Raw genomic sequence first — 22264 nt, 5'->3', positions numbered from 1 at the left:
AAGTACTTTTTTTTCCAGTATCAATGCTTTCAATCCAAATAATGTTTATTGGACTTTTTGAGATGTCTCCTCAATGTCAGCCATACACATTTTTGTGTTTATTATGAGGAGTGCAGTTTTTGTTTTTTTTAAACCAATGAAACTTAATTGAGGTCTTTTTTTCCACTTCTTTTTTCTGTTCTGTTTCATTTAATTTTGCAGGATTGTATGAAACAGTGGGAGTATTTTTTGAATGGTGCTATTGAGTAGAGGTATTGGGTATTGTACTGAGTGTGAAATTTGTTGCTTGGGTCTCTTGAGGAGTAGATAAGTAATTGAAATCACCCATTATTACACTGTTACCCAATTTACATAGTAACATAGTAGATGACGGCAGATAAAGACCCGAATGGTACATCCAGTCTGCCCAACCTGATTCAATTTAAATTTTTTTAAATTTTTTCTTCTTAGCTATTTCTGGGCAAGAATCCAAAGCTCTACCCAGTACTGTGCTTGGGTTCCTACTGCCGAAATCTCCGTTAAAACCTACTCCAGCCCATCTACACCCTCCCAGCCATTGAAGCCCTCCCCAGCCCATCCTTCACCAAATGGCCATATACAGTCACAGACCGTGCAAGTCTGCCCAGTACTGGCCTTAGTTCAATTTGCCAGCTTTTCCTAATTTCTGAAAACATTTCATCATCTGTCTGCTCATTCTTATCCTGGAGGATGGTAGAATAACCCTACCTGTATATTCATTCCCATCACACATGGAATTTCTATCCATATGGATTCCACACTGCATTCTATGTCATGTAGAATGTTTATTTGATTTGATTCAGTTCCCTCTAACAAATATATACTTGGTCTTCTATCATATATACTGAAGATCAATAAGCAATTTGAATAATCAAAATTAGAAGAAAAAAACTGTATAAAGATTCTCTAAAGAGAGTAAATCCCACATTTTGCAAAACAGATGCAACTTTAATAAAACTTTTTAATGATATATTTTAAAGACCTTGGAAACATTACTTCTGGCAGAATTGTGCGCAACTACACATTGCAGAATTCCCCAGGGATGAAGAATTACCAATGTTCTGCATAGAATTTCAGCAATCACTCTAGCCTGATCAGATCGGATTCCTACTCTGCATCCCAAATCGCTGCCGGCAATATCTTCGGGCAGCCTGATTGGGCTCTGCAGGCTTCTCTCCTTCAAAGATGTCTCTTCCTCTTTCTTCAGGCAGGACCACAGTAGAGGGAAGCCTGCAGAACTGGCAGCAGGTTGCCTAAACATCATGCCTAAGGTACATAGGATGGCTTGAGGATCATGGGGAGAGATTGAGAAGTGCTGGCTGAGGAGGATAGAGTGATAGATGTTTACAGGGGTAAGAGAGATACTGGCGGGGGAGGAGGACAGGGGTAAGAGAGACGCTGGCTGGGGGGAACTGGGGTAAGAGAGATGCTGGTTCAGAAAGGATAGGGATAAGACATAGTGCTGGGGGGAGGAGGACAGGGGAAAGAGAGATGCTGGCTGGGGGAGGGTAAGAGAGATGCTGGCTGGGGGAGGGTAAGAGAGATGCTGGCTGGGGGAGGGTAAGAGAGATGCTGGCTGGGGGAGGGTAAGAGAGATGCTGGCTGGGGGAGGGTAAGAGAGATGCTGGCTGGGGGAGGGTAAGAGAGATGCTGGCAGGGGGAGGGTAAGAGAGATGCTGGCAGGGGGAGGGTAAGAGAGATGCTGGCTGGGGGAGGGTAAGAGAGATGCTGGCTGGGGGAGGGTAAGAGAGATGCTGGCTGGGGGAGGGTAAGAGAGATGCTGGCTGGGGGGGTAAGAGAGATGCTGGCTGGGGGGGTAAGAGAGATGCTGGCTGGGGGGGTAAGAGAGATGCTGGCTGGGAGAGGGTAAGAGAGATGCTGGCTGGGAGAGGGTAAGAGAGATGCTGGCTGGGAGAGGGTAAGAGAGATGCTGGCTGGGAGAGGGTAAGAGAGATGCTGGCTGGGAGAGGGTAAGAGAGATGCTGGCTGGGGGGGTAAGAGAGATGCTGGCTGGGGGGGTAAGAGAGATGCTGGCTGGGGGGGTAAGAGAGATGCTGGCTGGGGGGGGTAAGAGAGATGCTGGCTGGGGGGGGGGGGTAAGAGAGATGCTGGCTGGGGGGGGGTAAGAGAGATGCTGGCTGGGGGGGTAAGAGAGATGCTGGCTGGGGGGGTAAGAGAGATGCTGACTGGGGGGGTAAGAGAAATGCTGGCTGGGGGGGTAAGAGAAATGCTGGCTGGGGGGTAAGAGAGATGCTGGCTGGAGGATAAGAGAGATGCTGGCTGGAGGATAAGAGAGATGCTGGCTGGAGGATAAGAGAGATGTTGGCTGGGGGAGTAAGAGAGATGCTGGCTGGGGGAGTAAGAGAGATGCTGGCTGGGGGAGTAAGAGAGATGCTGGCTGGGGGAGTAAGAGAGATGCTGGCTGGGGGAGTAAGAGAGATGCTGGCTGGGGGAGTAAGAGAGATGCTGGCTGGGGGAGTAAGAGAGATGCTGGCTGGGGGAGTAAGAGAGATGCTGGCTGGGGGAGTAAGAGAGATGCTGGCTGGGGGAGTAAGAGAGATGCTGGCTGGGGGAGTAAGAGAGATGCTGGCTGGGGGAGTAAGAGAGATGCTGGCTGGGGGGGTAAGAGAGATGCTGGCTGGGGGAGTAAGAGAGATGCTGGCTGGGGGAGTAAGAGAGATGCTGGCTGGGGGAGTAAGAGAGATGCTGGCTGGGGGAGTAAGAGAGATGCTGGCTGGGGGAGTAAGAGAGATGCTGGCTGGGGGAGTAAGAGAGATGCTGGCTGGGGGAGTAAGAGAGATGCTGGCTGGGGGAGTAAGAGAGATGCTGGCTGGGGGAGTAAGAGAGATGCTGGCTGGGGGAGTAAGAGAGATGCTGGCTGGGGGAGTAAGAGAGATGCTGGCTGGGGGAGTAAGAGAGATGCTGGCTGGGGGAGTAAGAGAGATGCTGGCTGGGGGGGTAAGAGAGATGCTGGCTGGGGGAGTAAGAGAGATGCTGGCTGGGGGAGTAAGAGAGATGCTGGCTGGGGGAGTAAGAGAGATGCTGGCTGGGGGAGTAAGAGAGATGCTGGCTGGGGGAGTAAGAGATGCTGGCTGGGGGAGTAAGAGATGCTGGCTGAGGGAGTAAGAGAGATGCTGGCTGGGGGAGTAAGAGAGATGCTGGCTGGGGGAGTAAGAGAGATGCTGGCTGGGGAAGTAAGAGAGATGCTGGCTGGGGAAGTAAGAGAGATGCTGGCTGGGGAAGTAAGAGAGATGCTGGCTGGGGAAGTAAGAGAGATGCTGGCTGGGGGAGTAAGAGAGATGCTGGCTGGGGGAGTAAGAGATGCTGGCTGGGGGAGTAAGAGATGCTGGCTGGGGGAGTAAGAGATGCTGGCTGGGGGAGTAAGAGATGCTGGCTGGGGGAGTAAGAGATGCTGGCTGGGGGAGTAAGAGATGCTTGAGTACTTGAATAAATTAATGTACAGTAAACCGTTCTGAGCTCCCTTGAGAAAACGGTATAGAAAATCAAATAAATAAATGAACTGAGGGGATGGGAGTGGGGTAAGGGAAAGAGAGTTTGGCTCAGGCATGGAAAATCTTGCACAGCAATAGGCACAGAAACAAGGAGAAGATGTCCAGCACTCTTGATTGTAAACTGCCTAGAAGTCGCAAGATTGTGGCGGTATAGAAGAATAAAGTTATTATTATTATATTATTATCCTAGATGGGGGACTGAACGTAGAGACATAATGAAGCAATGCTGGGCATGGAGAGAGACAGACATGGAGGAGAATGCTTGATGGAGAGAGAGAGAGGCAAGGAGTAACATAGTAACATAGTAGATGACGGCAGATAAAGACCCGAATGGTCCATCCAGTCTGCCCAACCTGATTCAATTTAATTTTTTTTTTTTTTTTTTTCTTCTTAGCTATTTCTGGGCAAGAATCCAAAGCTTTACCCGGTACTATGCTTGGGTTCCAACTGCCGAAATCTCTGTTAAGGAGGGATTGCTGGATGCGACAGGGACATAGAGGGACTGCTAGACACACTGGACATTGCTTGAAAAGGGATGATGGATGCAAGGGAAATGGATAGAGACAGGGGGAGACAGATGCTGGATAGGCGATCCTGGGCAGACAGTTACAAAAAAAAAGAAAAGAAAAGCAGAAAGGGACTGGAACAATAAACTGCTCAGAGATCAAAAGATTAGAGAAAGTTTTTTTTATTCTGAATTTATTGAACCATGTCATCTTTCAGAAGTGTTTTTCAACAACATAAAGGCAAAGTGAAACAGCCTTGTTTTCACAAAGGTTTGCTGCTAGAAGAAAAGTCACTAAGCCAGAAAAGACTCTATATGTTAATGAAAATACTGAATTGTACTGGAATTCTGGATACCAAGGGGGGGGAGGGGGGAGTTTGCACCGAATTTTGAATATTTTTACGCCGAATTCCAGCCGGAGTAAAACCAGAGACGAATCCGTCCGAACTCCCAAAACCTATAAGAGCGAGTCAGCCTCGACTGGGGACGTTAGCAGCAGCAGCCTCTCGAGAAGGCAAAGGGGCAGGTGGCATCCAAAGCCGTTGCCAGACCCCCCCCCCCTTGGCACGGGCCAACTTTGACTCGCGCGCACTCTGCCGCCCTTTTCGACTCGTCTTGCGCTCGCGCCCCTCGCCCGGACTTACCTTCGTCGTGCTCTGTCTCACAGCTGCTGCTGCCGCCGCCGCGCCCCCCTTCTCTGACGCCAAGTCTCTCGTCCTTCGGTCCGCCCAGCCGGAAACCGGAAGTTGCGTCAGAGGTGGCGAGGGCTCGAGCTTGCAATCGACTTTCCGGAAATTGATCATCTAGTAGTCAGTCCCCGCCAATGTGAACTTTTCTTTCTACTATTGTCCTTCTTTCCCGCGTTCCTCTGAAAGGTCACTTGGACACACAATGTCAGAGGCGTGAAGAAAGTACAAGTTTTATTCACAGCATGCATGCTGGACCCCTGAGCTCCAAGATGGCTCAGAAGTGCCGAAACCAGGAAGTTACAGAGATATTTATTCATTTTTCTGGCTATACAACTGAATTCTAGAAAAAGCTTTTCACGTGTTACTTTTCTTAATATTCATTGATTCTAAGCTCACACTAGCTGACCGCGTGCTGCAGGAGAGGCTCAGCGGACCAGAGGGGAGGTAGGAGAAGCCGCCGAAGGAGTCGGGCAGAGGCAGGCAGGCAGGAATTCAGCTGGGGTAGCGGCGAGAGGAAGCTCCGCCCACCCCCCCGCGTCAGAGGCAGAGTCAGCGCCCGGGCTCCCCCTTAAAGGAGGCGAGCCGAGCGCGACCTGCACTCTGACCGCGTGCTGCAGGAGAGGCTCAGCGGATCAGAGGGGAGGCAGGAGAAGCCGCCGAAGGAGTCGGGCAGAGGCAGGCAGGTAGGAATTCAGCTGGGGTAGCGGCGAGAGGAAGCTCCGCCCACCCACCCCGCGTCAGAGGCAGAGTCAGCGCCCGGGCTCCCCCTTAAAGGAGGCGAGCCGAGCGCGACCTGCACTCTGACCGCGTGCTGCAGGAGAGGCTCAGCGGACCAGAGGGGAGGTAGGAGAAGCCGCCGAAGGAGTCGGGCAGAGGCAGGCAGGCAGGAATTCAGCTGGGGTAGCGGCGAGAGGAAGCTCCGCCCACCCCCCCGCGTCAGAGGCAGAGTCAGCGCCCGGGCTCCCCCTTAAAGGAGGCGAGCCGAGCGCGACCTGCACTCTGACCGCGTGCTGCAGGAGAGGCTCAGCGGATCAGAGGGGAGGTAGGAGAAGCCGCCGAAGGAGTCGGGCAGAGGCAGGCAGGTAGGAATTCAGCTGGGGTAGCGGCGAGAGGAAGCTCCGCCCACCCACCCCGCGTCAGAGGCAGAGTCAGCGCCCGGGCTCCCCCTTAAAGGAGGCGAGCCGAGCGCGACCTGCACTCTGACCGCGTGCTGCAGGAGAGGCTCAGCGGACCAGAGGGGAGGTAGGAGAAGCCGCCGAAGGAGTCGGGCAGAGGCAGGCAGGCAGGAATTCAGCTGGGGTAGCGGCGAGAGGAAGCTCCGCCCACCTCCCCGCGTCAGAGGCAGAATCAGCGCCCGGGCTCCCCCTTAAAAGGGGGCGAGCCAACGGCGCGCGGCCGTTCGCGCCTTTGCGAAGAGCCTTAAGAAGAGCCAAACAGAACACCGTAGGGCATATCCTTCATTCTAAACACCCTATTGCTCAGATCTCTCTAACTCCGAACTCTCTAACACCTAACTCTTCAACTTTACTCCTCAGAGGCCCTAACCTCACATACTCTCATACTATCTCTCATACTCTCATACTATCTCTCATACCATCTCTCTCTCTCACATTTACTCTCTCATACTATCTCTCATACTCTCATACTATCTCTTATACTCTCACATTTACTCTCTCCCTTTTTGTTGTTATGGCAGGGCGGACAAGGAGTGTGAAACCTACAAGCAAGGTCGGCATCCCCTGCACGGAGGTGATCCGGGAGATGACCTCAACCTACGTACAGACGGAGGAGAACACAGCACCAGGAAAGGACGTCTCCGTGCAGACCGAGATCATCCCAAAGCAGTACATTACGGCCTCCACACAGACAGAGGAGGTCAGTCAGCAGGATGACGACATCATGCAGGAACTCAGGAGCCTCAGGGAGGAGGTGAAACGTCTGAGAGGCATTAGAGAGGATGAGGCCTATATCGATGGGATAGTGCAGGAACTGTCCCAAATCACAAAACGGGCCCGTGACGGATCTCCCATGGTGACGCCAGGGCCGTCACCACAGAAACCAACTGTTGGAGTTCAGGAGATGGATGGAGACACTGACTCCTGGCAGTTGGTGACCTCATCCACAGGTAAATGTAGGAGACCCCGCCCCCCATTTACAAACTCTTCACCTTCTTACTCTTTCTCTCACCAGGACAGCTCCACATCGACTCCACATCTGAACCTGAAGAACAGATTCCAGGTCTTGCAGGAGGAGACTACCGACGTGGAGCAAGACCAGGATCAACACATATCTCCTTCTCCGGGGACAATGGATCGACACACCCAAAAGAAGCGTAGAGTCATAGCCATTGGGGACTCCATGTTGAGGGGCACCGAGGGACCAATATGCAGACCAGATATGCATTCGAGGGAAGTCTGCTGTCTTCCTGGAGCCAGAATACGAGATGTGACCACCTGTCTTGATAGACTTTTGACTTAGTGCTCACAAACAGACAAAGTGTTTCTGATATTACAGTGGGTGATCATCTGGCATCCAGTGATCACTGCATGGTACAGTTTAATATTAAGATGGGTATAGAGAGGGCTCATTCAAAAGTAAAGGCTCTAGTCTTAAAAAAAATCCAAACCAACAACTTTGTTCTGATGGGGGATTACGTCAAGGAATTGTTGCCTGGATGGGAACGTCTGGAAGGAGTAGAAATGCAGTGGGCAAAACTGAAAGGAGTTATTGTAAGGGCAACAAATCTTTTTGTGAGGCAAGTAAGTAAAAGTAAGAGGAAAAGAAGGCCGCTTTGGTTCTCAAAAGTAGTAGCTAAGAAGGTAAGGAATAAGAGGTTAGCTTTCATAAACTACAAAAGACCGCAGAAATAGGAAAACAGTCAAAAATATCTGGAAAAGTTAAGAGAGGCTGATCAAGTAGCAGGAAAGCAGATACAAATGGAAGGAAAAAAATAGCTGACATGGTAAAACCGGGAGACAAGACTTTTTTTTTTAGATATATCAGTGATGAGAAGAAGTGCAAAAGTGTCATTGTGAGACTCAAAAGTGAAGGGGAGGAATATATAGAAGTTGATAAAGGCCAAATTGCTTAACAAATTTCTGTTCTGTGTTCATGGCTGAAGATCTGTGAACGGGATCACAGAAGACAAATGCTAATAGGGATGGTAGAGTGGGAGACCTTGATCGATTTTCAGAGGGTTGTATTCATAAGGAGCTAGCTAAATTAAAGGTAGACAAAGCGATGGGGCTGGATGGTGTACATCCGAGGGTGCTGAAGGAGCTTAGGGAAGTTCTGGTGGCTCCGCTGACTTAACTTTTCAATGCTTCTCTAGAGTCATGGTTGTACCAGAGGACTGGAGAAGGGCGGATGTGGTCTCTACACCAAAAGTGGAAGTAAAGAAGAAGTAGTGAATTAAAGGCCAGTAAGTCTGACTTCTGTGGTAAGCAAATTAATGAAAATGCTTTTAAAACAGAGAATGGTCAAGTTTCTTGAATCTGGATTACAGGACTGGAGACAACATGGATTCACTAGAGGTAGGTCTTGTTAGACAAATCTGATCAATTTATTTGACTGGGTGACCACAGAATTGCATAGAGGATGTGCGCTAGATGTGGTGTATGATTTTAGCAAGGCCTTTGACAGTGTTCCACACAGACATCTAATAAATAAACTGAATGCTCTTGGGTCAGGAACTAGCTAAGTAGAAGACGAAAGAGGGTAGTAGTCAATGGAGGAAAGGGATGTTACCAGTGGTGTGCCTAAAGGTTCTATTCTTGGGCCTGTTCTTTTTTAACATTTTTATAAGCGATATTTCTGAAGGGTTGTCAGGTAAGATTTGCCTCTTTGCAGATGATACCAAAATCTGCAATAGAGCAGGAGTTGTGCAGAGTCACAAAGAAGACAGTCCCTGCTCCAAAGAGCTTACAATCTAAACAGGCAAGACAGACAAATAGGATGTCATGGATACAGTTAATCTGCTGGCTGGGTTGGAGGGCAGAGGGAAGTAGGGTTTAAAATTCGATAAAACGCTTATAGAAATTTCTAAGTGCTGTAAATAATAAAAAAAATGGGGTACAGAGAAATATGCAAAAATGTATAGATGCCACTCAATGGACAACGACTTAGACTAGAGGTGTAGGGTCATGAAATGGTTAACTGTTGTTTAAAATATTGCTCTGGTCTACATAGCTGAAGAAAGAGTATAATCTATTGACTTCATCTGCCTAAAATGTATGTCCCTACCTTACCACATTGTAAGCTGAATAGATAAGAGTTTGAGCCATGATGTACCCTGCCCTTCTGTACATTTAACTGTAAGAGTTAGATAAGTGTCCTGCTAGTGACCTGCTAGTGTGAGCTTAGAACCAATGAGTGTTAAGAAAAGTAACACGTGAAAAGCTTTTTCTAGAATTCAGTTGTATAGCCAGAAAAATGAATAAATATCTCTGTAACTTCCTGGTTTCGGCACTTCTGAGCCATCTTGGAGCTCAGGGATCCAGCATGCATGCTGCGAATAAAACTTGTACTTTCTTCACGCCTCTGACATTGTGTGTCCAAGTGACCTTTCAGGGGCCCAATGAGATCTTTAGGAGGGCCCAGATAAGGGTACACTGGGCCCTTTGGCGGTTTGCATTGGAGGCAGGATGGCTGTCTTCTGCTGTGAGTGGGTCTGCATTGTCCTGGCTCAGTGGTCCTAGAGAGGATCAAGCACTGTTACATTCTACAGCTATCTGGTTCATGTTTAACGAATTTGCTTCAATTTTTTGAGACCGTGAACAAGCAAATTGATAGTGGAATGCCGGTGGACATAATTTATTTGGACTTCCAGAAAGCATTCGACAAAGTTCCGCATGAAAGACTTCTCAGGAAACTACAAAGCCATGGAATAGAGGGAGATATACAAAGGTGGATAGGCAAATGGCTGGAAAACAGGAAGCAGAGAGTGGGCATAAATGGGAAGTTCTCAGACTGGGAGAAAGTGACTAGTGGTGTGCCCCAGGGCTCGGTACTTGGGCCGATTCTATTTAATATATATATCAATGACCTGGAAGGCGGAATATCCAGTGAGATCATTAAGTTTGCAGACGACACAAAGCTATGCCGGGAAATCAGATCGCAGGAAGATAGCGAGGAACTCCAGAGCGACTTGTATCAGCTAGAGAAATGGGCAGAGCAATGGCAGATGAAGTTCAACGTGGAGAAATGCAAAGTAATGCATTTAGGTAGTAAGAATAAGGAACACGAGTATAGAATGTCAGGAGCAACTCTGGGTAAGAGCGAACAAGAAAAGGACCTGGGTGTACTGATAGATAGGACCCTGAAGCCATCGGCACAATGTGCGGCAGCGGCAAAGAAAGCAAACAGAATGTTGGGCATGATAAAGAAAGGAATCACAAGTAGATCGGAGAAAGTCATAATGCCGCTTTATAGAGCGATGGTCAGACCACACTTGGAATACTGTGTACAACATTGGTCTCCCAACCTAAAGAAGGATATAAAACTGCTGGAGAGGGTGCAGAGACGAGCAACGAAACTAATAAGAGGTATGGAGAAATTGGAATATGAGGAACGACTCAAGAAACTAGGATTGTTCTCCCTTGAGAAGAGGAGGCTGCGAGGGGACATGATAGAGACGTTCAAAATACTGAAAGACATCGATAAAATAGAGCAGAAAAACAAATTATTTACATTGTCCAATGTGACACGGACAAGAGGACATGGTTTGAAGCTAAGGGGTGACAAGTCCAGGACAAATGTCAGGAAGTTCTGCTTTACGCAGCGAGTGGTGGACGCATGGAATGCTCTTCCACAGGAGGTTATTAAGGAATCCACTGTGCTAGGATTCAAAGGCAAATTAGATGCACATCTCCTTATGAGAGGCATAGAGGGATATGGGTGATTAGAACAATCAGGTGTATACCTGACTGGGCCTCCGCGTGTGCGGATCGCCGGACTCGATGGACCATGGGTCTGATCCGGAGATGGCAATTCTTATGTTCTTATGTTATGTTCTTATTACCCAGTACCTTCATAATATTTCCCTTTGGCTCAAAGGTAAGTAGCAGGCAGTCATGCTTATTTGGCAATACTTCCTAGAGCTGGGAGTGGTGGAGGTGAGGACTGGGATGGTACTCCATTTATTTCATGGTTCCTTTAAGGCCTATTCAAAGCCTCAAGAGTTAACATTTGCTTCTGAGTTCAGCTTTGTCAGAAGGAGATGGCTTGTTCATTTCATCTTCATTTGCCTGAGTGATTCCCGATCTCCCTTGAACTTACAAATGATTTCCCCTCCATATCTTCTTCAGGGAGGACTACAAATGCCATCTCCATTTTTATTTTATTTTTTTTGTGTGTGTGTAGGGTCATCTTCCAGATTGGTAACTGCTCCATGTACCTTTTCCAAGGTCCTGGTTGTGGGGCTGCTGTCCTGTGGTATCAGGAGATCTGGGTCCATCCCAATCTAGTCATTTGACTGGCTTGGGCCACCCCAGTGATGGGTTCTGAGTTTAACTTTTCAGGTCATTCTTTCCTGGGGTCACCTAGGCGAGCTTCTGAATCGTGCCATAACTGGCCTTTCCACCAAGTTCTGGAGTTCCTGGGAGTCTGGTTCAACCTGATACAGGGAATTGTTCCATCTAAGAAAGCACATGGCTAAGCTGCAGGCCCAGAAGCACAGTTTGTATGAACAAGGGCCTTCTGGGATTTGGGAAGACCCGAGACTCCTGGGATCCATGGAGGCAAATCTGCAGATGCTGCTGCCTTGGTATCTCTCTGTTAATGTCTTACTTTAATTATCAGGTCAAACGAAGTGAATTAACTAAGAATGAGAAACCAAGAAAAGGACATGAGATTGACTCCAATAAATATATACAATCAGAAAGATTGGAAGCTGTACCAGATTGAAGACGGTCATTAAAAAAAAAACCAACAAAAAAAACCCAGCATTGATTCAGGGGACAAAACATATAGCAAAACACTTTTAAGAAATCCAAAAAAAATCACATGCCAGCATAAATGTTTATGTTTAAACTGCATACATATCAATTTTCAAGCTTTCTCAGTTTGTGCCAGACTCTCATACCCGATCCAAATGTTGATTCAGCAGGATATTGATAATTAAGTCAAAGCAGAGTTCCTGGCACAGCGACGCACTAGAGAATGTTTTCCCATTTGTCATGTCATGAGAATATAAACTGGAGGAACCACTGCAGTGCTGGATTTGGGGATTTAACAGGAAGTTAACCAATGTAATGGAACTTTAAGCTGGTGTATACCTTGAAAGCACTGGATTATGTGAGGCACAGATGTTGCTTAACAAGAAGGTCAAATTATGCATGGATCTCTATATTATAAGGAAACCAGAACGCCAGGATTCACCAAGTAAACACAGTGACATAGACAGCACATGCACATACTATAGCTCTGTGCTAGGAATACGATTCATTCAGTAGCTCATCCCAGACATCGCAGGCTGCATTGATTTGATTATCATGTAAAGGTTACTACTATATTCACTGACTCCCTATCCGCCATTGCATTATTGCTGACCTACAAGTGTGTTCATTCTGCTGCCCCTCAATATCTCTCCTCGTTTCTCTCTCCTTATACACCTCCCAGAGAACTCCGTTCCTCAGATAAGTCACTCTTAACGTTACCCTTCTCCTCCACTGCCAATTCCAGACTTAGTTCCTTTCATTTAGCTGATCCCTATGCCTGGAATAAATTACCTGAGTTTGTCCATCAAGCCCCTTCCCTTGTTTAAAACCCACCTTTTTGATATAGCTTTCAATCCTTAACCCTACTCCTCTGCCCTCCAACCCAGCCAGCAGATTAACCCTTCCCCTTAACTGTATCCATGACATCCTGTTTGTCTGTCTTGTCTGCTTAGATTGTAAGCTCTTATGAGCAGGGACTGTCTCCTTTGTGACTCTGTACAGCGCTGCATGTGTCTAGTGCTATAGAAATAATTCAAAGTAGTAATGTGAAGAGTTTCAGTCTTTGGCAAGCAGAGCTGAGCTTGTGATGTCATAATGCCTCATTCCACCATTAAGAGACAACCTCATCAGTGATGTCACAATGGCTTGATTGTCCTGTACAAGCCAGCAGATTAACCGTTATCATTAACTGTATCCATGACATCCTGTTTGTCTGTTTAGATTGTAAGCTCTTTGGAGCAGGGACTGTCTTCTTTGTGACTCTGTACACAGCTGCTTGCGTCTGGTAGCACTATAGAAATAATTAGTAGTTGTAATACTATTTATCATTTCTATAGCGCTGATAAGTATGGGACTGCAATTTGTATTTAGGTAATTATTGATTTTTTGTTAAAATTTTTAGTTTGTATTAATTTGTTAATTTTTAATATTGATATTTTGATTGCCTTAGAATTTTAGGAAAAGAAAAAACACTTTTTTCTTTTAATTCTTTCCTTTTCTATTCTTGAATGGAGTTCTTTTCTTAACTGATGTGAAATATATATTATAAACCGCTCGGATCCTTTGGCTGGTATGCGCTATATAAAGCTTTTTTAATAAACATAGTCCCTGCTCAGAAGAGCTTAATCTAATTTGGACACACAGGATATCTTGGGGTTGGTGAGTTCTGGCAGAAGGAATAATTTCATGGGTATTGGTATCTGACAGTGAGTCAAGACTTGAAAGCAGCTTCAAAAAAGTGGGTTTTTAGCGTGGATTTGAATACTGCTAGAGACGGAGCATGACATAATGATTCAGGCAGCCTGTTCCAGGCACACAAGAAAGAAGGAACAGAGTCTGGTGTTGGCAGTGCAGGAGAAGGGTACAGATAAGAAGGTCTTACCAGATGAATGGAGTTCACGGGGGGGGGGGGGGAGAGATATTTAGGGGGCTGCAGAGTGAATGCACTTGTAAGTCAGTAAGAGGAGTTTGAACTGTATTTGGAAATGGATGGGGAGCCAATGAAGTGACTTGAGGAGAGGGGTAATGGGAGCCTGGCAGTTCTCGTGAAATATGAGTCATGCAGCAGCATTTTGAATGGATTGAAAGGGAGAGAGACGGTTGAGCGGAAGACCTGAGAGAAGTCCCTTGCAGTACTCTAAGCGAGATGTGATGAGAACGTGGATAAGGGTTTTGGTAGTATGCTCGAAGAGGAGAGGTCAGTTTTGGTGAGATTATAGAGGAAGAAGCTACAGGTTTTAACATTTGTTGGCTCTGAATGGAGAAGGAGAGAGAGGAGTCAAAGATTACCCCGAGTTTGTGAGCTGATAAGACAGGGAGGAAGAGAGTATTATCCACAGAAATAGAGAGTGGCGAGGGGGATGGATGGACATGGGTTTAGACAGAAAGATAATTAATTCAGTTTTAGCCATATTCAGTTTTAGATGGTGGTAAGACATCCAAGCGACAATGTCGGACAGGCAGGCTGAGATTCGGGCCTGAATTCCTGTAGAGATATCCGGTGTGGAGAGGTAGATCTTGGAGTCATCAGCATAGAGGTGATATTGAAAACCAGGGAAGGAGATCAGTGTACAGAGAGAGTGGGTATATATGGAGAAGAGGAGGGGGCCCAAGGCAGCCTTGAAGTACACTGATAGTGGGATAGCAGCGGAGGAGGATCCACCATAACAGAGAGAGTGGGGAAGAAAACCAGGAGAACAGAACCCTAGAATCCAAGCAAGGACAGCGTATTGAGGAGTAGTTGGTGATCAACAGTGTCAAAGGCAACAGATCGAGAAGAATGAGGATAGAGTAGTGGCCATTGGATCTGACCAGTAGCAGGTCATTAGAGACTTTAGCAAGGGCAGTTTCCATAGAATGGAGAGGGCAAAAGTCCAATAGAAGTGGGTCAAGAATATCTTGAGAAGAAAGGAAGTTCAGGCAACGGTGGTGAACAGCACGTTCGAGTAGCTTGACTAGGAAGGGGAAGAGGGAGATGGGGGCAATAATTGGAGGGGGATGCGGGATCTAGTGAGGGTTTTTGGAGGAGAAGCATAACTACGGCATGAATGAAGACGTCAGGAACTGTTCCAGTGGAGAGTGATAGGTTGAGGATGTGACAGATGGTAGGGATGACAATGGGAGTGATAACTCCAAGTAGGTGGATGGAAATGTGATCATAGGAACAGGTGGTGAGTTAAGGTGAGCAGGGATTGTTGAAGGGAGTTTGTCAGAGTGGACAGCTGGAAGGGGTGGTGGGGGAGGTGACTTGGTTGAGAATTCAAGGTCGAATCTATTCTTTTCCAAACAGGTTCAGTGGCAATAGGATATTAAGAAGACGCAAAGCCTCGCATTCCATGATTTGCTGCCCGGACAGGAACTTGGCCCAGGAAGATAAAGTGCACACCCTCTGGACCCCTGCTCACGTATGTGCCACAGGGTCACCTCTTCAATGCCCTACAGCCTGCTTTTCAGCATCCACTGCAGCGCAGATTAAAGTGTGAGCTCGCATTAGTAACCCCACCCCTTCCTATACCTCATACTTCCTGTACACTTCTCCGCCCACTCATCCGCAGCTCCGCCCACACATACTCGTTCTGAAGAACAGATTCCAGATTCTTCAGGAAGAAGCTGCCGACAAAGTACAGGAACAGGCCCAGCACGAAGAACTCGAAGAACAAGAGAAGGCCCAACACGCAACCCCATCTGCTGACCGACTTCCCCCCCAACGGAAGAAGCGCAGAGTTATAGTCATTGGGGACTCCATGCTGAGGGGCACCGAAGGACCAATCTGCAGACCGGATGCACAATCAAGAGAGGTTTGCTGTCTGCCTGGTGCCAAAATACGGGACATCACCACCAGCCTAGGGAAATTACTTACACCTCATGACCATTTTCCTATGCTTCTTATCCATATAGGTACGAATGACACTGCCAGGAACACCCCAGAAACCATCGCCAGAGACTTCGGAGCCTTGGGTGAGAGGCTGAAGCAGACAAGTGCGCAGGTAGTCTTCTCATCAATCCTACCAGTTAGAGGCAAGGGAAGAGCCAGAGATGAATGCATCCTGAGAACGAACGAATGGCTACGAGGATGGTGTCGAGATATGAACTTCGGATTCCTGGATCACAGAGAGGCGCTGCAAGGACTACAGGGACCAGACGGACTCCATTTGACCAGCAGAGGTAAGAACATCTTCGGACACCGACTAGCCCGCCTACTTCGCAGGGCTTTAAACTAGGTAAGTTGGGGGAGGGGGCCTACTCATATACTGGGGTGGAAAGAAACTATCCTGATGGGACGAGTCGACACTCAGATTCCGAGGTAAGGACCCAATATGCAAACAGTTCTCTTGGAGCCACACAGACTCAGTCAGGGATAGCCTTACAGGGACTCAGCAAACACAAAGTGTGGAGGGCCATGTATGTTAATGCACACAGTTTAGGCAATAAAATTCTAGAACTAGAAACTGAAATAAGGGATGCCAACCTGGACGTGGGGGCAATATCCGAGACTTGGTTCACTGACGCACATGGGTGGGATATGGCTATACCGGGGTACAATCTACTTCGTCAGGACAGAGAGGGCAGGTTAGGTGGAGGGGTAGCACTATACATTAAAGAAGACATCAAAACTACCAGGATCACTGATGTCAAGTTTACCGGGGAGTCCCTCTGGGTTAACCTGGCACGAGGTAGTAAAAAATGCCTGTATCTTGGTGTGGTATACAGACCTCCAAGACAACCGGAAAACATGGACGCAGAATTAATTGAAGACATAGAGAATATAACTCTACGGGGTGACACTGTGCTGCTAGGGGACTTCAACATGCCTGATGCAGACTGGAAGACATTTTCAGCAGCAACCAGCAGCAGCAGGAGGCTTCTGAACTCCATAAAAGGAGTACATCTCAAACAGATGGTAACGGAGCCCACTAGGGCCCAGACGATCCTAGAACTGGTACTCACAAACGGGGAAAGCATCTCAGAGGTCTCGGTAGGAGATACGCTAGCCTCCAGCGACCATAACATGGTATGGTTCAACATTGGGAAAGGATCCCCTAAATCAATTACAAAAACAAAGGTGCTCAAATTTCGGGGCGCCGACTTCGCACGTATGGGAGATCACGTTCATCAGACGCTACAGGACCAAGCAGAGACCGGCAATGTGGAAACTATGTGGTCGTACCTGAAATCATCCATACACGAAGCAACTAATCGCTACATAAAATCAGTAGATAAACGGCAAAGAAACAACAAACCCCAATGGTTCACTGAAGAGATCTCACTCCTCATTAAGGAGAAGAAAAAAGCATTTCTTTCCTACAAACGCACCCAGAGAAGAGAAACTAAAGTAGAATATAAGACCAGATCTGCAGCGGTCAAAACAGCAGTTAGGGAGGCCAAACGTCGAGTGGAAGAAACTCTGGCAAAAAACATTAAAAAAGGGGACAAATCCTTCTTTAGGTATATCAGCGATAGGAAAAGGAACACAGACGGTATAGTACGCCTTAGACAACCGGACGGAAACTACGCGGTGGCGGACTCAGAAAAAGCAGAACTACTAAATGAATATTTCTGCTCAGTCTTCACCTGCGAAGCACCGGGACACGGACCACAGTTGATGATAATACAAGACGTGGATGACCCGTTTCAGAATTTTGAGTTCACTCCTGGGGACGTCTACAACGAACTGGCAAGGCTAAAGGTAAACAAGGCCATGGGACCGGACAATTTACACCCAAGAGTGCTCAGAGAATTGAGAGATGTCCTGGCAGAACCGTTGGCGGTGCTCTTCAATCTCTCACTAAGTACGGGGAAAGTTCCGTTGGACTGGAAAACAGCCAACGTCGTTCCTCTACATAAAAAGGGTTGCAAGGCTGAGGCTGCGAACTATAGACCGGTAAGCCTCACCTCAATAGTGTGCAAACTCATGGAAACACTAATTAAGTACAAATTAGATACGATCCTGAACGAGGGTAATCTCCGGGATCCCAGCCAACATGGATTCACCAAGGGTAGGTCATGCCAGTCCAATCTAATAAGCTTCTTTGACTGGGTAACAAGAAGACTAGACTCAGGAGAGTCCTTGGACGTCGTGTACCTGGACTTCAGCAAAGCGTTTGACAGTGTCCCACACCGCAGGCTGCTGAACAAGATGAAATCTATGGGATTAGGAGAGACTCTAACTGCATGGGTTAAAGATTGGCTTAGTGGCAGACTTCAGAGGGTGGTGGTCAACGGTACCCTTTCTAAAATGTCGGAGGTGACCAGCGGAGTGCCACAGGGTTCGGTCCTGGGCCCACTCCTCTTCAACATATTCATTAGGGATCTGACTCAAGGGCTCCAAGGTAAGGTAACCTTATTCGCTGATGACGCCAAACTATGCAATGTAGTAAACGGCTGTAATCTTCAGGATGCTATGGAGCAAGACCTGCGTACTTTAGAAAGTTGGTCCTTGATCTGGCAGCTGGGCTTCAACGCCAAGAAATGTAAGGTCATGCATCTCGGCAACGGAAATCCTTGCAGAACTTACACCCTGAATGGAGAAACTTTAGCCAGGACTACGGCAGAACGAGACTTAGGAGTAATCATCAGTGCTGACATGAAAGCAGCCACTCAAGTGGAGAAGGCTTCATCTAAAGCACGGCAAATGATAGGTTGTATCAAGAGAAGCTTCGTCAACAGGAAACCTGAAGTCATGATGCCACTGTACAGAGCCATGGTGAGACCGCATCTGGAATACTGTGTTCAATTCTGGAGGCCACATTACCGTAAGGATGTGCTCAGAGTTGAATCGGTTCAGCGGATGGCCACCAGGATGGTCTCGGGGCTAAAGGGTCTCCCGTACGAAGAAAGACTGAGCAAATTGCAGCTCTACACTCTCGAGGAGCGTAGAGAGAGGGGAGACATGATTGAGACATTTAAGTACATCACGGGACGGGTAGAGGTGGAAGATGATATCTTTCTTCTCAGGGGACCCTCGACCACAAGAGGACATCCGCTCAAGCTCAGGGGAGGGAAGTTTCGTGGAGACACCAGGAAATACTTCTTCACGGAGAGAGTGATTGAGCATTGGAACGAGCTTCCAGTGCAGGTGGTCGAGGCACGCAGCATCTCAGACTTCAAGAACAAATGGGATACCTATGTGGGATCCCTACGAGGTCATGCCAAGGGATAGGGTCACTAGGACTGAATGAGCGGGTCAGTAGAGTGACATTATAATTACAATTATTCTTTAGGGGGTCAGTAGACTTAAGAGGGTGGGTAAATAGTGTGGGCAGACTTGATGGGCTATGGCCCTTATCTGCCGTCATCTTTCTATGTTTCTATGTTTCTATGTTTCTACTTCCTGTACACTGCTCCGCCCCCCAATCCGCGGCTCCTCCCACACATACTTCCTGTACACTGCTCTGCCCATTCATCCGCTGCTCACTCTGCCAGCACACAGCCCTGCCCCCTCACAACTCATTCTCCAAGCACACAATCCCACCCTCTCCCCAAAATCTCCAGCACACAGCCTGCCTCTATACTTCATTCTCGGAGCCCCATCTCATCACCATGTATTCTGCATGCAGCCTCATTTCTCACTGCTCTGCTGCTGTATACAGCTCCACCCCTCATGCCACGCAATCAAAGCTGCAATTCTGCTCCCGCACACTAAGACACTTCCAAGGTTTCTACTGCAGGAGGGTCAGTCCTCTTGCACAAGAGCTAGACAGAGCTGAGTGAGCAGTCTGAGGGGTTTTTTTTTTTTTTTTGCTTTTAATAGGATTTGATGCCCTTCAGTCTGCTTTCTGATTTATGACCTTGTAAATAATTTTCTTTCTTTCATTATTAAATCATTTTAATATATTATTTTAATAATGTTATCTGAATCTTGTAATATGCAGAGTGAAACAGTTATCCTGTCGTTGTATCGGGCGATAGTGCCCCCGCATCTGGAGTACTGCATCCAATATTGGTTGCCATACCTTAAGAAGGACATGGCGTTACTCGAGAGGATTCAGAGGAGAACGACGCGTCTGATAAAGGGGATGGAAAACCTTTCATACGCTGAGAGATTGGAGAAACTGGGTCTCTTTTCCCTGGAGAAGAGGAGACTTAGAGGGGATATGATAGAGACTTACAAGATCATGAAGGGCATAGAGAGAGTAGAGAGGGAGAGATTCTTCAAACTTTCGAATAATAAAAGAACAAGGCATTCAGAAAAGTTGAAAGGGGACAGAGTCAAAACGAATACTAGGAAGTTCTTTACCCAACGTGTGGTGGACACCTGGATTGTGCTTCCATAGGGCGTAATAGGGCAGAGTACGGTACTGGGGTTCAAGAAAGGATTGGCCCTTACTTATCTTTTGTCTCATTTTGTGCTTTACAACCCCACGAGGAGAACCAGAAATTGTAATTTATTTGCCTATCCAAAAATTACTGGTTGTAGATACAGGTCATTTTTGGATAGGACTTTTATGTTTGAAGCAAGTAAACAGCAATCCTGGTTTGGTAATTAATTAGTGGAGCCAGGTTGACCTATGGCGCTTTTCGAAAAGAAATTAAAACTGTACTATTTGATAGATTAATTTCCTAAATAGAAATTACATTAATTGCAATAATTCTACTCTGATTATCCTTAAGAAATATATTGTACTTTTGCTATTTGTATTTTGTACTTTGCTGATTGTCCAGCTTTCTGTGTTGTAAACCGCTGAGAAGTCGTCAGATTGTGGCGGTATAGAAGAATAAAGTTATTATTATTCCTGTATTACATACCAGACACTGGGATGATGACAGCTAGAGCAGCTGAAGAATGGAGTGCCCGACTGTACAGTGGCTTTAGTGGCATCGGGACAGGCATGAAGTAAAAAGGATCAACTGATACAAATTTTGGTGGAACAAGGGTTGGTGTATCCCTCCCACACACACACACCTCAGGCAATTCAGAGATGCAACACTGGGCCATCCCAAAGAGTACGATTTACCACCATAATGTGCTGAGCTTGAAGGCCAATGAATGATATTTTCTAGCAGTACCCCTGGGATATAAGTTTGGAAAGAGCTGCATCCTGTTTTGCTTTCTGCTGAGGTCTAGAGCAGTGATTCTCAAACCTTCCCCCCCCCAGTCAGAATACACCTGATAATGTGACACCACTAGACACACTGCATACCTGACTCTCAGGGACACAGTATAGCAGATCTTATGAATTACTGTATCTGGAATCGTGCTCATTGAAACGAACAAGATCCGTTTCTTGGTCCCGAAATCGTCCTGCACACACTGTCATCTATTCAGACGTCTGGAGGCAATTCCCCTTAGAAAGAAAGAATACGCAGACAGTGTCCTAAAGGGATTGCCTGTTTTATTATCAGTGTACATTCATTTATATATCTTTTACATGGGTCAGTGGTATTAGCAGATGACGTAAGTACAGACCATATCTGGTGACAGGATACATAGGCTTCAAAGAAGTAATCAACACTAAAAAAGGGGGGTGGGTGAATGAGCAGGAGATGTACTTCATTGTTTAAATCAAAAGGTGTTAAAAGCTTCCTTTATCTATCTCAACCGGTACATGGCAGTGGGGGGGTTGAGCCTTCATTGTCTCAGACAGCTAACTTCGTTAACATGATTAAATGACCTCTTCCCAAACATCAAGTTTTTGATTACCTCCAGCAAAGACAGAGACAGAAAACTTATCCTTTCAAATGTGTCCTTTCACTCATCATCCTTAAAAATGCAATCGCCCCCCAACAACTGCAGATCAGAACTAGGACATTTCTCCATGGAGGCTACCAGTCACAAAAAAACAACTTGATCCCCACTGCTAGGAAAGACCTTATGAATCTTTATTGGGTTTGTTTGAGTCTAAATTCTGTCTGAATTTCTGCAACAAGTTACATTGGGATTATTTGGGGAGGAAGGATGGGGTAGAGAGAAAATGTGAAAATACTGGTCAAGAATAATGAGTAACTTATCTTAGGTTCATATATTAATAGGAAAAATTCATTGATAGTCACTTAAATTCATAGCGTGCCAATAACTTTCTACTTTTCATTTCAAATTTATTCCCACTGTCATTTTAGAGAGTTATTTATTTATTTATAAAATTTCTGTACCATTTTTTTCCAAAACGGTTTACAAAAAGTTACATACATAAAATATTATAAAAATCAGAACAAGATAGGAACAAAAACCTAACAGATTCAATCCTTACATAAGATTAATTGCTCAAAGAAATGCGTCTACAAATAGTTGTGTTTTTAACATTTTCCTGAATGAGTTCCTGTTTCTACATTTCCGAATTTGGCCAACTTGACTCCAGCACATGTAAAAGTCATGGCGTTCGTTTCCACATATTTAGGGTTAGCTTTCGTTTTCAGCAATGATCTTAATGGTTGATACTCAGACATCAAACTCTTAAAGAATTCAGGGATCGTACCATATAAAAATTGGTGATTGAGGCCAGCAGCGTGATGGATTTTAAGAGGAAATGGGATATTCACATGGGATCTCTAGGGGAGAGAACTCTGGGGGGCGGATAATTGGAATGGGCAGACTTGGTGGGCTATAGCCCTTTTCTGCTGTCATTTTCTATGTTTCTAATTGCTTTATATTGAATTCTAAATACAACT

At 46.5% G+C, this 22264-nt stretch overlaps 2 protein-coding genes and 1 long non-coding RNA gene across 4 annotated transcripts in view; 2 read left to right on the top strand and 1 right to left on the bottom strand.

Annotated features, from left to right (window-relative positions):
- Positions 1-4814, bottom strand: part of KIAA0513 (KIAA0513 ortholog) — a 162058-nt gene extending 157244 nt beyond the window's left edge. The window contains exon 1 of the mRNA XM_033940708.1: positions 4680-4814. The gene's annotated coding sequence lies outside the window, so the exon portion shown is untranslated. The remainder of the gene's footprint in view (positions 1-4679) is intronic.
- Positions 4815-4976: 162 nt separating this feature from the next.
- On the top strand, positions 4977-7318 carry LOC117358887. Its single transcript, XM_033940712.1, has 2 exons — positions 4977-5168; positions 6421-7318. The coding sequence occupies exon 2, from the start codon at positions 6486-6488 to the stop codon at positions 7200-7202; it is 717 nt and encodes a 238-aa protein (XP_033796603.1). The 5' UTR covers positions 4977-5168; positions 6421-6485; the 3' UTR covers positions 7203-7318.
- Positions 7319-8086: 768 nt separating this feature from the next.
- LOC117358830 lies at positions 8087-19673 on the top strand. 2 transcript variants are annotated; one of them, XR_004539100.1, is made up of 3 exons: positions 8087-8145; positions 14949-15063; positions 19531-19673. It is a non-coding gene; the product is annotated as an uncharacterized LOC117358830 (long non-coding RNA). The 2 variants fall into 2 exon arrangements; XR_004539101.1 differs by having other exon boundaries at positions 14949-15137.
- Positions 19674-22264: the final 2591 nt, after the last annotated feature.

Source organism: Geotrypetes seraphini, chromosome 4 (assembly GCF_902459505.1).
Source record: "Geotrypetes seraphini chromosome 4, aGeoSer1.1, whole genome shotgun sequence".
Taxonomy (NCBI): Eukaryota; Metazoa; Chordata; class Amphibia; order Gymnophiona; family Dermophiidae; genus Geotrypetes; species Geotrypetes seraphini.
The sequence above is the reverse complement of the archived record's forward strand: the minus strand, read 5'-3'. Positions and strand labels throughout refer to the sequence as shown.